Source organism: Schistocerca nitens, chromosome 9, assembly GCF_023898315.1.
Source record: "Schistocerca nitens isolate TAMUIC-IGC-003100 chromosome 9, iqSchNite1.1, whole genome shotgun sequence".
Lineage (NCBI taxonomy): Eukaryota > Metazoa > Arthropoda > Insecta > Orthoptera > Acrididae > Schistocerca > Schistocerca nitens.
The window spans coordinates 225,805,315-225,825,924 of NC_064622.1; the positions used below are offsets into that span (position 1 = coordinate 225,805,315).

Consider the following 20,610-nt stretch of genomic DNA (forward strand, 5'->3'; position numbering starts at 1 on the left):
GTGTCTGCCTCTTGCAAGGGGGGAATTGTTTGGTGCCTCTCAATTCCAAATTTTGAGAGCCTCTCAGTCCGCTCTAGCAGCTGACTATTCATTCAGCCACACATGGACCTTTTCCATGCATGATGGGCAATTGCCCACAGGAGTGTGTTTTCCCCCACCACCACATGTGAAAATGGACACTTCAACTGGGTTTTCCCTAGCTGGAGATGATGCCAATCTCATGTGTGTGCATGCACTGAGTAGTACTAGTAACAGCAGCTATGGGTGGGTGTCGATTGCTAATTCAGTAAATGTGCAGTGTTTTCTGATGAGGACCTGGGCATTGTATGAAGACTTATAATTGCTGCAATCCAATGGCTTCCCAACAGCAGTTCATGGACATATTTTGATAAGTGGGCCTTTCATCACATTTTGCAAATAACTTGCAGGTACCTCATTTAGCAAACAGGACCAGTGGTGTACCCACTGTCACGGATAGAATGCACAGGTACCTATATTAACACAAGCATCTTGTCGTTGCAGGCCCCCCTTTAATTCCACATGTGACAATATAATTATGTTCTGCAAATTATCAGCTGATTCTTGCCTACGCATAGCAACCACATGTGCCCACCTTCCTCGCTTTCCAGATGCACAGGGTTTTGATTTCAGCACCCACATACATTGGCATCTGGTCATAGTTCTCTCTCAGATCAAGACTGTGTGTCTCACATCATACACATGTTGAAAGTTAAAATGTGTGTAAATGGTTTAAATAAGGCTATGGAACTTAATTTTATACCATGACTGAAGAAACTAGGAACTCGGCCAGCATGGATCTGAACTGTAGTAAACAGACTGTTAAACAATTTTATAAGTAATTTTTAATAGTGTGTAGTTTGTAAATAAATAAATAATCATGTAACTGAAATTTAATCTAGTGCAATTTTATAAAACAAGCACTCTGTTGCACTGAACTCCAGCCTGATTTCCCTTCTAAATTTAGTGGTAATGTGTCTGTGCAGTGAGCACTGACAGCACAGTCCACGTACCCACAAGTATATAGTGTAATCATACTGAATGTCTGATGAAACTTTGTGTGCATACCTTAAGTACTGTTGTGAAGATCTATTATGAAAACGTGGTAGAATAGAGATTCTTTTCAAAAGAATGCATAGAAAGTGTAAGAAAACCTCAGAATTCACATTTATAAAATTCTTCCAGTGAAACCAAAATATTATTACGGTTGAACTTAATGAAAAGACCTTTCAAAACATTATTTCAATTTCTAAACTCAGAATTATTGTAATACGATATTTTATGTATTTTGGAAATGCCAGCCATGTTATTTTGATTTCATTATTATTCTGAGATGATTCTAACAATTTATAAATTCAAATTTGGTATTTTTTCTGGAAAACTTTGCAACTTTTAATTGAAATCCTCTAAATTACTGTGCTAAACAACGTAAATATTAACACTTCCATGACTGGAAGTTATGCAATAGTGGCTACAAGAGCTTAACAGGCTCAGTTTTATCATAGATTTTGTAAGAATCAGTGTAATGTCAACTTTCAAACATAAAACCTGTGTAGCACTGTGGTGTAATAAATCAGTTGTAAAGAAAATTAGTAGAACAAAAACAGTGAACTAGTTATTCAACTTCAAATTATCTGTTTTGGCCACATTTTTCTTTAAAAGTTCATTAATCAAGACATAAATTGCCTGATAATACAGCAAAATCGGGATCTATTTTCAGGTGGAGCAAACAGCAGCAAACAGATACTTTGAAGCTTCAACATCAAGTGCAAACACTAATTACCAGCATAAGTAGCCCAACAAAGTGGATACATTTCAAACCATAGACTAAGACATATATTAATTCTAAAGTGTTTCAACTGACAGTATGTCAAGAATATGTATTATACACATTAGTTGGCTCTACTATGAAATGCACCAATGTAGTAGAAGCAGCTTGCTAACAATAAATGCTTTAGGATGCTCTTAAGCTGAACTAGCAAAACTTTTTATGGCTGCTGGTGTATCACTGAAAAATATGTGTTCTGAATAATGGACAACTTTCTGGACTAAAGTAAGTCACTTTAAATCTTTTCCTTCTTTTGGTTCCTTAATTCAGGAATAAATATGTTGGGAAGCATTACTTAGTATCCTTAGTTCCCTATAGAGGCCTCTCCACATGACAAATAATTTTTATTGCACATTTTTGGACTCAAGACTTAAGTGTGGCTTGTGAGCTATCTCAAAAAAATAATTCTACATGACATTATGGAATGAAAGTAAGTGTAGTATGCTAGCTTATATATGACTGCAGACTGCTGAAGTGCCTGAAAAAATCTGTTTGCAATGTAAATGTTCTCTCTCTCACCCTCCCTCTCTCTCTCTCTCTCTCTCTCTCTCTCTCTCTCTCTCTCTCTCTCTCTCTCTGTGTGTGTGTGTGTGTGTGTGTGTGTGTGTGTGTGTGTGTGTGGTAAATGTGACATCTTCAGGAGGTTCAAGCTCGATGGTGGCTAGGTATGACTGATGGTATCCACAGGTCAATGCCCCATTTCTAGAACATGAGCACAAAGAATGTGCAGGCACGGAAATCATGCATGCACCTTGATTTGCAGTTAGATGGTGCCATATTGAAACTTCCTCTGCTGAAAATCCCAGAGCAGCTCTGCTGCGTATGCGCTTTATGTTGCGTTTGCCAACAGTGTGGCCAGCGTTACTCGCCAATGGCCATACTAGACCAATGTTATGACGGGCCTGTTATCAAAGAACATTGATTTAACATGTTGTGATTTAATAGCAGCCAATGCAGGATTCCAGGTTGTGCTTAGTTGAAATTGTGTATCCTTGTTGATGAGATTATCAGCTGTATGGATATGTATTGCTTTGTTAATGACGCTATCCCAGAAACATGATGCTGGGGATAAAACTTCCATTCTCCTCAAACTCGTTGCTAATGAGCTCCAAAGAGTACTGCAAAGGCAACTTTGTAAATAAAGTCACAACATTGAAACTTAGTAAGAGATCCGATTATTGCACTCTAAGAGTTTTCAGGTGACCTATGAAATTTTCAGAAGTTTGAATGTGATGGTGACACTTGCCTAAGAGATGTCCTAATAGCAATGTCAGGTATTTGGCAACAAAATAAGTATGTGCTCCTATGTTACTCACAATGGGACGAAGAGGCACCCCATTCTTATGGATCTTGGGTAGGCTGTAGACTCAAGGAGGAACTGCAGCATTATTTAAACATGTGCTTACTCCCACATGCTTCTTATTTCATTAACAATATTTTGAACAATTGGATGACATTTCCATGGGAAGCCCTCCGTCTCCTCTGGTGGCCAAGTATTTTATGGAGGACTTTGAAGGAAAAGCACTACAGTCAGCCACTCTCAAACCCTCTTGTTTTCTGCCATATGTGGATGATACATTTGTGGTGTGGTCACATGGACTTGATACTTTACCTAAGTTTCTTCAGCATCTGTATTCACTCCAACCAAATATAAACTTCACAATGGAAGTGGAAAAAGATGGTACTTTACCTTTTCTTGATGTTTTGGTATGAAAGAAAGCAGATATAACCTTGGGACACAGCGTCTACCACAAGCCAACGCATACAGATCTATATCTGCAAACCACAAGCTGCCATCATCCTGCACAATGCAATAGTGCATTGCGTACAATAGTTCATAAAACATATGTGGTACCTGATCCTGAAAGCCTGTCGAGTGAAATACAACATTTGAAGACAGTGCTCCAACAAAACAGTTATTCTGAGAGACAGATACGTAATGCATTCAGGCCCAGGCGAGTTCAATCTATGGAGCAGAACGAAGATACAAAGACACCCACCACTTTGGCCTTTTTGCCATATTTTGGTGCCATGTCATCAAGAATCAGAAGAGTCCTCAGAAGACATGGAATTAAGTGTGTTTTTCAACCATCTGCTAAACTGAGAACCTTATTGGGTTTGGTTAAGGATGACCTCGGCCTGAGGAAATGTGGTGTGTACAAGATTCCCTGTCAATGTGGGGGAGTGTATATAGGCCAGACATGCCGCACAGTACAAGAACATAGTGATGAACATCAGTGTCCTACACACCTTCATCAACTGGAAAAGTTGGCAATTGCAGAACACTGTCTGAATACAGGACATCAAATAATTTATGTAAAGACGGAAGTTTTATCCCCAGCATCATCTTTCTGGAGGTGCATCATTAAGGAAGCAATACATATCTGTACAGCCAATAATCTCTTCAACAATAATACAAGATTTCAACTGAGCAGAGCCTGGAACCATGCATTGGCTGCTATTAAATCACGAAGCGAATTCAATATTCTTTGATAACAGGCCCATCATAACACTGGTCTAGTACAGCCATTGGTGAGTAATGTCTGGCCACACTGTTTGCAAATGCAGCATACAGTGCATGTGCAGGAGAGTTGCTCTGTGATTTTCAGCAGAGGGAGTTTGAATATGGCACCATCTAACTGCAAATCATTGTGCATGCGCTATTTCCGTGCCTGCGCATTCTTCGCACATGTGTTCTAGAAATGGAGCATCAGTGTATGGATACCATCAGTCGTATCTAGCCACCAGCAAGATTGAACCACCTGAAGATGTCGGACAGTCACTCCAAGGAAATATTGTGGAATTTGCACAACGTGATCCAGCAGCAAATCCATGAAGACTATTTACAACACATCCACTGGGAAAGCCTGGAGAGTCATAAGATTCAAATTGCCAACTGCAGACAGAGATTTGTTCAGGAACTTCAGCCATCTGTGGTATGCTCTTCCTAGTTTAATTTACTAAGAAGCTGCGATCCCAAGAGTTTAATGCTGTCGGCTTCCTCTAGTCATTATTTTACAATCATATACTGGCTGGAAACATTTTACAAGTTTAAACTGCATAAGGCGTGCTTCTTTTTTCAAATGTTAGTGACAGAGAACTGGCTAGGAGCCATTTATTAATGTCCTTGAAGATTTCTTTAACCAGTCTCTCTATAACCTACTTGATTTGTTATTTATTTTAATGTTTGTATCATACGCAAAAAAAAAAAAAAAAAAAAAAAAAAAAAAATCTTGGCATCTAGTAACATTGCAGATGAGAGGTCACTGATAAACATAAGAAAATATCTGGGATACCCCGTGTAATTAGCTCCCAGCAGGTTGATACCTTATGTTTAATATACATCTATTTCTTATTGACACTCTTTGTTTCCTGTCAGAGATATAAGATTTTTTAACCATTTTGAGCATTTGAAGTTATGCCATAATATTCTAATTTACTGAAAAAATTTTGAGTTTAAACAGTCAAATGTCTTTGATAGATAGCAAAATATACCAATAGCCTATTATGTACTGCCAAATGAATTAAATACATTCACTGTATGTGTAGATAGCCTTGTCAATATCAAAACCCTATAGAAATCCAAACTGTGATGATGGCAATATATTATTTGATGTCAGAAGCCTATTACATAATTCCTTTGCTAAAATTTTCAAGAATGCTGGTAAGAGGAAAATTGGATAGAGATTTCACTGTATTTCTTTATCTCCCTTGTTAAATAAAAGCATAACATCATCATACTTCAAACATTCAGAATATGTTCCACTGATAAATGGTAACTTAATATGTTACTAAAGTCACAAGCCCACTCTTTAATTAACTTTGTTGATATTTTATCATGACCTCTACTATTTTTTTATTTTAAATTTTTTATGGTGGACATTAGTTGTACTGGTATAATAAGGGTCATATTCATATTACTGAAGTTGTTTGTAGTGACGGGTCTCAAATATTCCATGACAGCATCTACTGAATCTAACAATCCCATCTTTTCAGTAACAGTAATAAAATGCTTGTTAAAAGGTTTTGCAAAACTGCACACATCTGTAACCAATGTATTGTTTACTCTTAATGGTGTCTGCTACTCTTCATGTTTGGTTCTACCAATCTCCTCCTTTAGTATCCCATATTGTCTTATTTTGCTATCTGAAGTGATTATCCTTTTTTCATAATGTATTTGTTTTTTATGTCCATATTGCTATCTGCAAAATTTTGTAATACGTTTTGTAAAGAGCTACAGCATCAACATCAGAGATGTTTCTGAATGATGAATACAGTTTCCTCTTTGTTTTACAAGATACCTTTATTCCTTAAGTACTCAAGACTTCTTTGTAGACTTTGGTCTAATCTGGGTTAGTTTTCATGGAAAACAGTAATCAGATGAGATAAGGACTTAACTAATAAGAGTGTTGCATTTTTCATTCACACTAAAAGCACTATATACATCACTCCAGTTCATATCTTTTGTGAGTGCTCCAAAATAATAAATTTTTTGCTTACTGGCTGCCATCTTGAACTCAAATTTAGTATATATTATACCCCATTATCTCTTAACATTTAACAAAAGGAATTGCATATCATGGTCCGAGAGGCCATTGGCTGTTGCTTTTATAATATAACATTTTTTCATTAGATCTTCCTATAAAGATATTATCAGTGGTGATTTGTGAGCAATTAGCTGTCATAATTAGAAAGTTTACTGTAGTAATTAATTTAAATAATAGTGTTACTGACAGTAATAAATTCTTACTGGAAAAGCAACGAATTTGACTGAACAGATAATAGTCTGCATTGGCAAACTTATTGCTATGTTATCATCAAAGCTGTGCCAACTGCCAAAGCTCTGGAAATCGCAAAATTCTTTGCAGAAGACACTGTTTTTAAGCAACCCTTGTGATGATCTTGTGGAAAAGTTTTCCGGATAAGACTAGTATCAGAGGTAATTTCATGTCATGATGTCACCCACAGGATAACAACTGCCTATCATCCACAGATGAATGGTCTCACAGAATGCTTTAATAAGATATTGTCAGATGTGCTCTTGATTTATAATGATGTCAAACAGAGATATTGGAATACAATACCGACTGCAATGTCATTTGTATACAACACAGTAAAGCAAAACACTAAGGCTTCAGACCATTTTTTCTGCTCCATGGTTGCAAGGCTGATGCAACAATGAACACAGTGTTCCTGTGTCAACAAGATAATACTCAGAATGACTACATGAAGAACATCATCATCAGGACTGAAGAAGCAAAGTAGCTGGCTCATAAAAGGACTCTGGATGCCTAGGAGAAAGATTGAGAGCACTATAAAGTCAAGAACTGGCCAGTGAGATACAGCCCGGGAAACTTGATGTGGTCTTTTACACCTGTGAGAAAAGTGGAACTATCAGAAAAATTACTAAAGCATTACTTTGGGTTGTATCATATCCCTATGCTGCTTGTCAGATTTCACATATCAAGTTGAGTGTTATGATCATTCATCAAGAAGACAAAAACACAGAGACATCAAACTTGTTCTCTGTATCAAGCCCTATTACAGTCCAGAGATGCAAATCAGTAATGTAAGGTTCAAGAAAACTGACAACCTGCTCAGTGATTCTGAAGCTTTGACAGGAGGGCTACCTTTGATGCTCATCATAGTGAAGAGGATGTAACAAAATGACCAGAATGTGAGGAACTATCAGCTCCTCCACACAAAGGATCACTAACAAGCTCTAGATCCAGGGTTTTTCAGTTGGCTTCAGTGATAACTTCTGAAACTACAGGTTGCTATTTCCCCAGGAAGCATTGTTGTGAGCTGAGGTACACTCCCTGCAGTGTAGTGGCTAGTAACACTACCTGGGGTGCGATGGGTCACCAGTTGAAATCTGCCCATTATCAATTATTTGTTAATTAGTATTTGTCATGTCTGAAAGTTTCTTGAAATATCTTATGTTTGTATATTTTGGAATAGTTTTTTATGTATAAATTCCTGGAATATCTGAAGTTTGTACAAGTAACTGCACTCTCCATACATGAGGTCAGTTCTGTTCTAGCTGTATGTTGGTGTTCTTAATAAACACACTTTCAGTAATATGTGTTGCATTTCATTGATGAGACCACTTCCAAATTTGGATTTGATTCTGGTGGTGGTGCGACAATAAAGACACTTTTTATAATAAATAGCAGTATCTCACTTCATTACCTATAGTTGAAGCTAAATAAAAGACTGAAACCACTATCTGTATAGTGGGTGTGCCAAAAGCACCTGGCAGTTTTTTCATTTACAAGAAATCTACAACCTGGTGCTGTAATACTAGATGCTGTAATACTATGCAGCCATGTTGCAACATTTCTGTATCCTGGAGTCAATCCCCATCATCACCTATGGTTCCAGCAAGATCGAGCAACAGTCAATACTACACATATTTCCATGGGAACCCTTAATGAAATGTTTTGAGGCATTTCTCACTTTATGGACATGGCTTTTTGCATTACTGACAGCACAAAATCGTGTTTTTGTAAGGATAACAATGCTCCACCAATATCGACAAACTAAAAGAATGAATCTGTGAATACATTCAGGGGATTCCAAATGATATGTGTAGCGAGTTATGATATTTCTTCAAAACAAAATAAATGGAAGCATTATTCAGTATGGTGGAGACTTACTAAATTTTAGTCTCCATAAAACATACTGAACTGTTATAAAAAAAAATACACTTTCCCCTGAATTATTGTATTGTTTTCAAAGCTGTCGAGTTTTTCTGGTGCATCCTGTATATTTTGTTGCAACTTGAAATCCAAACAAACTTTAAGTTTCATGTTTTTTTTTTGGAAAAAAAAACTGGGAACATGTCCTCACCAAAGGAGCAGCATTTAATACTTAGATATTAACTTGAAATCTTTCCACTTTCATTGATACCAGAAACGTTCTGATGATCAGCTTTTTTTATGAATTTATATATTTCATGTATCACAGGTCAGCATATCACTTTCACTACAACTTCACTGTATTTACTGTGCACATTAACTACTAAGATCTTTTTGATTTCTAGCATGCAATTTACAATTTGCTAAGTAGCTAAAAATTGAATCAAAACAGAATTGTCCATTTTGGCTAATAATGGCTTAGAGGCATTGCCAAGTTGGCTATTTAACACAGACTTTTTAAATAGTAATGTACAGATGTTAATATTATGAATAGTACTGCCTACTGACTGAAGTATTGTGACTTCGTAGGCTTTCCCAGCATAATAAGTCTTGAAAGTCTCTTCGCCTCTGCTGCCAGATCCTAAAATCAACTCAATTCAATATTTTAGCTATCCAACTGTTTGCCATCTTCAAGAGAATGCTGCTTCTGCTGATGAGTCTTGTTGAGCACACAAAACTCCTCAGCAGAAGCCGCATTCTTCTGAAGATAGTGAACAGCTGGATCAGTGAGTGAAGTATTGTTCTGCACAGCTACTTCTAGATGCACACAAGAATAAAATTCATAATCTGTTTTGTGTTTTTAATATTAAAACATCAGAGAACAAAATCAGAGCACACAAAATTACAGTAAAGAAAAAAGCACACCTGTTTAACTATGAACTCGATGGTTAGAAAAAGGCAAATTATAAGTATTGCTTTATACACATTATTTCTACTTCTGCATGGATTTAAATGGCCACCACAATGGCCACAAAAAGAATTTTTCAGCATCTAATAATTGGCAAATTATTAAGTTCTCCGAGTGAAAATAGACATATTTGGAATCAGAAAAATCTGAGCTACAAAACTATGATACTAAATTTTGTAAATAACAATTACTGAAGATTCAAATACTTTAGACCACAAGAATTTTGATGAATTCAAAATTTTTGGGAAAGAATAAAATGTTTACAGAAAAGAGAAGAAAGGGGGCTTTGAAAATGAGCTATATTGCTTTAGCAAGAAATACCTATTTGCTCACTAAGAATTTCAACTCCAACGTTCCTTACAACTGTTAAATTATGAATATATCTTTATAAAAATTACTTCCAAACTGTGGCCAAGAGCAGAGTGGACCATCCTGTGGCACAATATGCAGCTAAACACAACATGCTCGATTTCAATGCCTGCTTCACAACCCAGGCTGTCTGGATCCTGCCTCCCACCACCAGCTTTTCTGAACTGCACAGATAGGAGTTATTCTTACAACACATTCTCCACTCACAATATTATCCTGGCCTCAACCTACAATAACCTACTGTCCCTGCATCTTCCACCCAACAATTTCTGTCCTATCATCTCCTTCCACTTCACATCCCCTCACTGTCATTGTGCAGCATTCTCTGCCAACGGCTGCTCTTCTTCTTTTTTGCTACACATCTCCCCTTCCTACAGCCTCTCAATGCTGTACTCAGCAGGCTTTTCCTGTTGATTTCTAGTCCCTGCATGCACCACCAGACAGTACTCTTCTTTCCCCCCACCCATACCCTGCTATCCCTTCCCCTTCCATGCTCCAGTCAGGACTGCTGCTTTAGTTCAATGCAATAGTTGTAGTCTGGCCAGAGATAATGGTCATGTGACCAGCAGGTGTGGCTGCTTGTGTGAATTTGTGTGTGTGTGTGTGTGTGTGTGTGTGTGTGTGTGTGTGTGCGTGTGTGTGTGTGATTTCCTTTCTTTTCTGAAGAAGGCTTTGGCCAGAAGCTCAGTGTGTAACAGTCTATAACGACGTCATGTGTCAGTCGAAACAGATGTCAGTTAATCAGCTGATTGGCCAGCGCATGTCAACAGGGTTTGCTCACTGACCACCAGGAGCACTGTGAGATGCTTTACCCTTGCTGCAGCATGTGCTCGATGCATTTAACAATTTGATTTGACTTTTTAGTATTCCTGTTACTGTTGCTGTTTTCCTCACTTAGTTACCAAAAAACTGGTGATATTTGTTGCACTGGAAATGTTTCATAATGTTCTTCCTGCTGTTGTGTGAGCTTAAAAAAACTTCTCATCTAAATAAAGTGTTGAACAGAATTATACGTGATGCATATCTTATTCTTGTTGCAGACAAGACCATGATAACAAGATCACAAGTACAACACACACAATCTGTGACAGTGGTGACCCCGACATTATCACAGCTAGAGAGAAAGATAAATCAGCAGTGCAAATGGTTAGCAGTGAACTTCAAGAATCAGAAATTGGTGCGGGATGAACCCGTCAACCATGTGGGTATTGTCATTTTGGCACCACAACCCACCCTTATGGTTTGCACAGGTGAAAGTGAGTTTCCTCTGCACTGGATTGACCACTGACTCCATTAAGTTCACACTGGTGGTCAGTCAGATGGACTACTGCTACACATCTGAGGTTCAAGATTTTGTAACTTCGCCTCTGAACACAGAATCATACGCAAAATTAAAGACTGAATTAATACAAATAGTGTCCACTTCACAGGAAAAATGAGTGTGCCAGGTTCTCACATGAGACTATGTCAGTGAGAGAAAACCAATGCTGTACCTCCGTCATTTAAGAAGAAAAATTGATGTGCACACAGTGCCTGATACATTACTATGCACATTGTGGAGCAGCCATCTGCTGGCACAGATGAATGCCACTATAGCATCACAAATGGACATGTCACTAGACGCTGTTGCAGGCCTGGCAGATTGAATTCAAGATGTGATTGCACTGACATCCTGCCCTGAAATTACAATGGCGTATAATAGCACCTTGGTGGTAATGAGGGCGGATTATTACTGTCTCGTGAGCAAGGTCGACAAGCTGAGTGAGCACATGGGCAAACTACTGTCTGACAGGTATATTAGATGATGATTCCACAGAAGATCTATAAGTTGTTCCTCAGCGAACTCTGCCATGGCCAAAGATTTAACCTGGGCAGACATGTGTTAGTACCACAGGAAATTCGGACAACAGGCGCACAAGTGAACTTTGCTGTGTAACTTTCTCAGTTGTAAGCAACAGGCAAAAGTAATCACTCTGGACTATTGGTCACTGTCCTTGTGTCACTTTATGATAGATCACAAGACAGGGCACAAGTTTTTGGTGGTCACGGGTTCCGATTTAAGTACTTTGCCATGAACCCAGTTACACAAGTATTGGCCAGCCACCTCATTTTGCCTTTCTGTGGCCAATAATTCAACAGTCATGATGTATGGAATGCAGCACATTGAGTTGGACCTGGGATTACATCATACCTTGAAGTGGAATTTCACCATGGTGGACATAACAGAGCCGATTTCTTAGTGCATTGTCGACTGCTGCTGGACGTTGCAAATGCCCACCTAATAGACAACGTCATGGAACTATCTACCGATGGATTCCGATGTAATGCATCAGTATATGATGCCAAATTGATCCAGTCAAAGAGGCACGAGTATACCATGATTCTAGAACAATTCAAACAACCCCAGCTATCACAAAGCCTCCTGGGGCCCCACAAAAGGTATGTCACAACACTGCACTACATCTACATCTACATCTACATGGTTAATCTGCAATTCACACTTAAGTGGCTGGCAGAGGGTTCATCAAACCATTTTCATACTACTTCTCTACCATTCCACTCTCGAATGACACGTGGGAAAAAGGAACACATAAATCTTTCCATTCGAGCTCTGAATTCGCTTGTTTTATCATGATGATCATTTCCCCCCATATGTAGGTGGGTGTCAACAAAATATTTTTGCATTTGGAAGAGAAAGTTGGTGATTGAAATTTTGTAAATAGATTTCACCACAAAGAAAACCGCCGTTGTTTCAGTGACTGCCACCCCAACTCACATATCATATCAGTGACACTCTCACCCCTATTGCATGATAACACGAAACAAGCTGCCCTTCTTTGCACTTTTTTGATGTCCTCTTCAATCCTACCTGGTAAGGATCCCACACTGCGCAGCAATATTCCAGCAGAGGATGGACAAGTGTAATGTAGGCTGTCTCTTTAGTGGGTTTTTCGCATCTCCTAAGGGTTCTGCCAACAAAGCACAGTCTTTGTTTCGCATTCCCCACAATATTATCTATGTGGTCTTTCCAATTTAAGTTGCTCATAATTGTAATTCCTAGGTATCTAGTTGAATTGACAGCCCTTAGATATGTGCGATTTATCTTTTACCCGAAATTTATCAGATTTCTTTTAGTGCCCATGTGGATGACCTTGCACTTTTCTTTGTTTAGTGTTAATTGCCACTTTTCACACTGTACAGAAATTCTCTCTAGATCATTTTGTAATTGGAACTGATCGTCTGATGATTTTACTAGATGGTAAATTATAGCATCATCTGCAAACAGTCTAAGGGGGCTGCTCATCTAGGTCATTTATGTAAATCAGGAACAGCAGAGGGTCTATGACACTATCTTGCAGAATGCCAGATATCACTTCTGTTCTACTTGATGATTTACTATCTATCACTATGAACTGTGAACACTCTGAGAGGAAATAATGAATCCAGTCACACAACTGAGATGATACTCCATATGCACGTAATTTGATTAATAGTCATTTGTGAGGAACAGTATCAAAAGCCTTCTGGAAATCTAAGAATATGGAATCGATCTGAGATCCCTTGTCAACATCACTCATTACTTCATCAGAATAAAGAGCTAGCTGTGTTGCACAAGAATGATATTTTCTGAACCCGTGTTGGTTATGTATCAATAAGTCATTTTCTTCAAGGTGATTTATAATGTTCAAATACATTATATGCTCCAAAATCCTACTGCAAATTGAGGTCAGTGATATGGGTCTGTAATTCAATGGGTTACTTCTATTTCCTTCATTGAATATTGTTGTGACCTGTGCTGCTTTCCAGTCTTTAGGGACAGACCTTCCATCCATTGAGCAGTTGTATATGATTGCTAAGAAATGCACTATTGAGTCTGCATACTCTGAAAGGAACCTGACTGGTGTACCATCTGGACTGGAAGAATTGCCTTTCTTAAGTGATTTGAGCTGTTTTGCAATACCTAAAATATCTACTGTTATATCACTCATGCTAACAGCTGTTCTGGTTTCAAATTCTGGAATATTTACTTCGTCTTCTGTCATGAAGGAATTATGGAAAACTGTATTTAGTAACTACGCTTTAGTGGCACCATCATCAGTAACATTTCCATTGCTATCGCGCAGTGACGGTATTGACTGTTTTTTGCCACTGGTGTACTTTACATATGACCAGAATCTCTCTGGTTTTTCTACCATATTTAGAGACAGGGTTTCATTGTAGGAGGTATTAAAAGCATCTTGCATTGATGTCCGCACTAAATTCTGAGCTTCTGTGAAACTTAGCCAGTCTTCGGGATTTTGCGTTCTCCTTTGCCTTGCTTGTTTTGTTGCATCTGTAACAGTGTTCTGACATGCATTGTGTACCATGGTGGATCAGTCCTGTCTCTTATTAACTTATGTGGTATGAATCTATCTATTGCTGTCAATATTGTATCTTTGAATTTGAACCATATCTGGTCTACACTTACATAATTAGCTAGGAAGGAATGGAGACTCTCTTAGGAAGGAATCAAATGAATTTTTATGTGCTGTTTTAAATAGATATATTTTGCGTTTATTTTTAGTGGTTTTGGTTGATATGGTTTCGAGCCTCGCTACAGTGACTTCATGTTCACTAATCCCTGTATCCATCATGATGCTCTCTATTAGATCAGGATTATTTGTGGCTAAGAGGCCATCAACAAAGTAGATGGCTTACAAAACACTCGTTCGACCTATACTTGAGTATTGCTCATCAGTGTGGGATCCGTACCAGGTTGGGTTGACGAGGAGATAGAGAAGATCCAAAGAAGAGTGGCGCGTTTCGTCACAGGGTTAATTGGTAAGCGTGATAGCGTTATGGAGATGTTTAGCAAATTCAAGTGGCAGACTCTGCAAGAGAGGTGCTCTGCATCGTGGTGTAGCTTGCTGTCCAGGTTTCGAGAGGGTGCGTTTCTGGATGAGGTATCGAATATATTGCTTCCCCCTACTTATACCTCCCGAGGAGATCACGAATGTAAAATTAGAGAGATTCGAGCGCGCACGGAGGCTTTCCGGCAGTCGTTCTTCCCGCGAACCATACGCGACTGGAACAGGAAAGGGAAGTACTGACAGTGGCACGTAAAGTGCCCTCCGCCACACACTGTTGGGTGGCTTGCAGAGTATAAATGTAGATGTAGATGTAGAAGTGTGTTTTCGCAACAATTTACAATTCATGTGGCCTCATGAACTAATGTTCAAAGTAATTCTCAGAGAAAGCATTTAGTACAATTTTGGAAGATGTTTTCTGTCTACCATTGGCTTTGGACATGTATTTTCACCAACAAATCAAGTTTTCTTTGAACCATTCAGCTATTATATCATCTGAGTTGGGGAAGTTGGTAGAAGGAGCCAATTATTATTTTGGTATGGTTGTTGAGTACAACTTCCGCCCATAGTAATTTGCAGGAACTATCTATTTCAACTTCACTAAAAGATAAACTACTACCAACAGTCACAAACACACCACCAACTACTTTATTTAATCTATCCTTTCTGAACACGGTTTGTGTCTCCATAAAAATTTTGGCAGAATTTATCTCTGGCTTTAGCCAGCTTTCTGTTCCTATAACCATTCCAGCTTCAGTGCTTTCTATCAACACTTGAAGCTCTGGTAGTTTTCCAACACAGCTACAACAATTTACAACTGCAATACCGACTGTTGCTTGGTCGATTCTTGCCCTTCTTTATATTTCCCGAGAGTGTCTAACCTAAAAAACCTCCCATTCCACACCACACAGCCCCTGCTACCCAGGTAGCCACCTCCTGTGTGTAGTGGACACCTGACCTATTCAGCGGAACCCGAAACCCCACCACCCTACGGCGCAAGTTGAGGAATCTGCAGCCTAAATGGTCGCAGAACCGTCTGAGCCTCTGATTCAGACCCTCCACTTGGCTCTGAACCAAAGGTCCGCAATCAGTCCTGTCAACGATGCTTCAGATGATGAGCTCTGCCTTCATCTCGCTAGCAAGACTGGCAGTCTTCACCAACTCAGATAGCTGCCGGAAACCAGAGAGAATCTCTTCCGATCCATAGCGACACACGTCATTATTGCTGACATGACCCACCACCTGTAGTTGGCTGCACCCTGTACCCCTCATAGCATCAAGAAGAGACCTTTCCACATCTTGGATGACTCCCCCCATATGCACACGGAGTGCACATTGGCTTTCTTCCCATCCTTAGCTGCCATATCCCTAATGGGCTCCATCACCTGCCTAACATTGGAGCTCCCAATGACAAGCAATCCCACCCTCTGCACTTCTCCAGACCTCTCGGGAAGAACAGCCACTGCCGCAACAGGCGAGGCCACCCTTGTTGACTCAGAAGAACTCTCAGCAGTGGGCAGTACCTCAAACCTGTTATGGAGGTGTAAGGGTACAGCCTTGCGGCCAGCACCAACTTTCGCCTTCCGCCCAGGTGTTCACAATACCGCCATGGATCGCCAAACGCTGTCAGGCAAGTGTCGACTGGCAGGGATGTACGAATCTGAGGGCACAGTGGCATCAGAGATCCCAGGCAATGCTATAGGTTCCAGAGGCGCAAAAGCACTCACTTATTGTGTCTCAATGTCACCGTGGCCTAGGGCAACAGCCTGGAGCCTATCGACCATGGCCAACACAGCTTCCAGCTGTTTATGGACGATGGCCAATTCCCCCTGAATCTGTACACAACAGGCGCAGTCCTTATCCATCCCTAACAATTTTTTTTCCTCTCTTTTATCTCACAAGCTGTTCAAAACAAGCAGATGACTGACAACTACACAAATTTACACTGTACTGGTACTAAAATGCGATGCTACAACTCTCAAATACTATAACACACCTGAAATTTGTGAATTAAACTATTCAAGTATCCAAAAACAAGCAAAGAAATTATGAAACAAATATGTGAGCTAAGAGTGTGACTTGCTGCTGGCTGCTGCTTATCCAATGGTGGCAGGGAGCTCACTGGCTGAGACCAACCAATACTGGCCATTACTGTACATTATATCAATACTACCACAGGCCCTCCAATTTTGTGTACACCCAGGCTTCTTGCTCCTGACCAATACATTGTTGCCTAGGAGAAATTTAATACAATGTTGAAGGAATGCCTCATTCGCCTGTCTAGTGGGCCTTCGTCGTCATTCCTCCATTTAATGCCAAAAAAGAACAGTGCATGGCATCCTTGTGGTGATTACTGAGCCTTGAATGCTAGGACAATACTGGATCAGTACCCTGTTCCTCTCCTGAAAGATTATAATTACACATTAAATGTGGAAAAAATGTGTTTAGCATATTAGGTTGTGCAAAGGCATCTACACAGATTCCAGTTTCCGAAAGAGACATCCCAAAAACAGCCATTATAATGCCGTTTGGTCTGCTCAAAAGCCTGTTTATGACATTCAGACTTGGAGATGCTGCCCAGACATGGATGAAAAGATTTGTAAATTCCATTTTGCAAGGCTTGCAGTGTTGTTTTGCTTATCTTGATGATATACACAACTTTTCAGCAACCCCAGAAGAACACAAACAGAACCTGGGTGAGGTACTTAAAAGCCTTAATGAATATGGAATAGTGTTGAACACCTCAAAGTGCATGTTTGGCCAGACAGAAGTTACCTTTCTAGGCCACTGGTTTCCGTCAGAAGGATCACTGCCATTACTGGAGAAATTAGAGGCTATATTGAGTATTCCAAGGCCAGAAACTGCTAAAGAACTGTAATGATTCTTGGGAGTCCTTAATTTCTACCAACATCACCTACCTCATGTGGTAGAACTCCAAGAGTCTCTTACCAATGCTTTAACTGGTCCTAAGGTTAAAGGCAAAACGCCAGTATTGTGGATAGAGTTGATAAAAAATGCGTTCAAAGTGGCCAAAAAAAGTATAGCAGACACAGTCCTTCTTGCACATCTGGATTTGGAAGCACCTCTCATGCTGGTAGTAGATGCTAGCCAGATATGTAGACGGAGCTTCACAGTCTCTCACATTCTTTTCATGAAAGCTATCTCCTGCGCAGCAACAATAGAGCACATATGACCACAAACTGTTGGAGAGTTATGAGTTTCCACAATGAGATTTTCACTCTGCAGCCAAGTGTACGCTGATATGAAAGTTCCTGGCAGATTAAAACTGTGTGCCGGACCGAGACTTGAACTTGGGACCTTTGCCCTCAAAAGGCAAAGGTCCCAAGTTCGAGGCTCAGTCTGGCACACAGTTTTAATCTGTCAGGAAGTTTCATTTATGAGTTTATTAAATATTTCTATACATAGTGGGAAGCTAGTGTTTTCTGTCATTTTTACAGACCATAAACCCCTCACCTATACCTTTCAGCAAAATAATGACAAATGTTCTCTGAGGCAATGTAATCAACTAGAGTTCATCGCACAGTTCACTACTGATGTACAGAATATATCAGGAATAAAACAATGTTGTTGCAAACTGTCTATCCTGGCTGAGCAGTATCACAAAAACTGTATATTTAGTGCAGCTAGCCCTAGAACAGGAGTCTGCCCTGGAACTTCAAGATTGTTTACAGGATGCAACGTCTGGCCTTCAACTTCAGCCAGTCGACATTCCAGCTACAAATGCAAAGCTATCTTGTGAGGTTTAAACTGGGAAAACTCATCCATTCATTCCTATGGCACTACAGTACAAGCAAGCCTTCAAAAGTCTACATGATTTATGTCATCCCAGGTGAAGGCAACAATTAGACTATTTTGTATGCATTTTGTATGGCCTGGAATAAAAAAAGACTGTTGCACATGGGCTCAAGCATGTGTACAGTGTCAGCACAGCAAGATTTCTCACCATGTTTCTGCACTGGTGGGCAAATTTTCAGACACAACAACATGGTTTGCCCAAATTCATATTGATGTAGTACGTCTGCTGTCCCCTTTAGAAGGACAATATTGCCTACTGACAGTAACAGACTGATTCACGCACTGGCCTGAAGCCATTACAGTTGATAACATATCTACTGAGATGCTAGTCACTAGTTTTGTATTACATTGGATCGCTCATTTTGGTTGTCCACACAGGCAGAGGATGGCAGTTCGAATCTGACCTATTTGCCCAACTAAGTAACTTTTGTGGTGCATTGCATCACACAACAACAAGTTATCATCCTGCCAGTAAAGCATGATTGAACATTGGCACTGATTTCCTAAAGCCACCTTTATGTGCCATGAATAACAATGGACCTCTGCCTTACCACTAGTTTTGCTCAGCCTATGTAACATATATAAACCTGATCTAGACACCTCTCCAGGTGAGTTCAGGGACCCACATGCAATTTCGTTGGACAATGTTAATGCACCAGTATTTGTCGCCCACCTCAGAGAAAGGCTGACACAGATCTGACCGCGACAAGCATCATGCCATTGTACATCACAAACATTCGTATCCCGAGAGTTATGATCCTGTACACACATAATGTTGCGAGTAAATGTGTCAAACCACCACTCACATTGCCATATACTGGTCCGCATTGCGTCACCATTAGAGGCGACAAAACATTTTATATTATCATCGACGGCAAGATGAATACTGTTTCCACTGATAGAGACTCTTCACATTCACATCTGCAATGTAATCAGGTGCAACCTCTGCCCGCCAGGCAGCAACCCCCACTGGCACCATCACCAGCTCCAATTGAATGGTAAATGCATTCCGGACGATGGGTACACTTCCCAGCACATTTCAGGGATGTCACTTCTAGCATCATCCAAGGATGGTACTTAGCTTTCACAAAGGGGGCTAGTGTGGCAACACTGGGCACCAGCGAAAACAGATGTCAGTTAATGAGCTGATCAGTCGGCCCATATCAACAGGGTTCGTGCACTGACTGCCAGGAGCACTGTGAGATGCTTTCTCCTTGCTGCAGAATGTGCTCCATGAATTTAATAATTTGCTTTGATTCTTTTAGTATTACTGTAATTGTTACTGTTACTGTTGCTATTACTGTTTTCCTCACTTAGTTACCAAAAAACTAGTAATATTCGTGGCACTGCAAATGTTCCATAATATTTTTTCTGTTGTCATGTGAGCTTAAAATAAACTTCTCGTCAAAATAAAGTGTTGAACAGAATTAAAGGCCGTGCGTATCTTCCTCTTGCTGCACACAGCAACACACTAATGAGATTGCAAGTACAACACACACATCTTGCAACAAGTCTTTTCATTGTGCCTGTTTGCAATTCAGTGTGTTATCTTTACAGTGAGCAGCAATTTATCCTTTTCATAATTGTTGATATTCCAGCCTGAACTTTCAATTGTTTGATCTAACCTACTTTAATTAGCTAATCTGAGTAGCATTTCAATAAAAAGAAATCTGTTCTAATGTAACAACTGCCAGCAACAAATATCACTCAGCTAAGATAAAGAATGAAATTACCGTAAACAACACTTCAAGGTACTGAGGATAGAATACTTTGAACATTTCATCCAGTGAGTGACTGTTGGTTGGCACATTTCCTTCTGAGTGCATGTAAACCTGAAATATGAAACAGGTTTTAATCTGTAAGTGAATCTATGCTCAGAAAGGTGAAATGTTGTATTTAGATATTATTGATAAACGTATAGTAATTACTTCATAGGAATTCACATATTTTGTTTTTATCACCATCTTCCTTACCTTTACAGCAGCTCTTACTTTGAAATAGAGTGAACCAGGTCCAGTTGTATAGTTTGAAACTGTCTTCAGTAATCCATTCTTCTTTCTGCAATAACCAGTTGTTACAAATAATGTGAAATACACATATTAGTTGCTATTTTTCAACCTGAGT

The 20,610-nt window shown here is 39.5% G+C and overlaps 1 protein-coding gene across 1 annotated transcript in view; it reads right to left on the minus strand.

Moving 5' to 3' along the window:
- Positions 1–20,610, minus strand: part of LOC126204141 (sodium channel protein Nach-like) — a 194,085-nt gene that overhangs the window by 152,508 nt on the left and 20,967 nt on the right. Inside the window, exons 5-6 of the mRNA XM_049938551.1 lie at positions 20,460–20,544; positions 20,220–20,318 (exon numbers count right to left, since the gene is read on the minus strand). Of these exons, the coding sequence (XP_049794508.1) occupies positions 20,220–20,318; positions 20,460–20,544 (184 nt within the window). The remainder of the gene's footprint in view (positions 1–20,219; positions 20,319–20,459; positions 20,545–20,610) is intronic.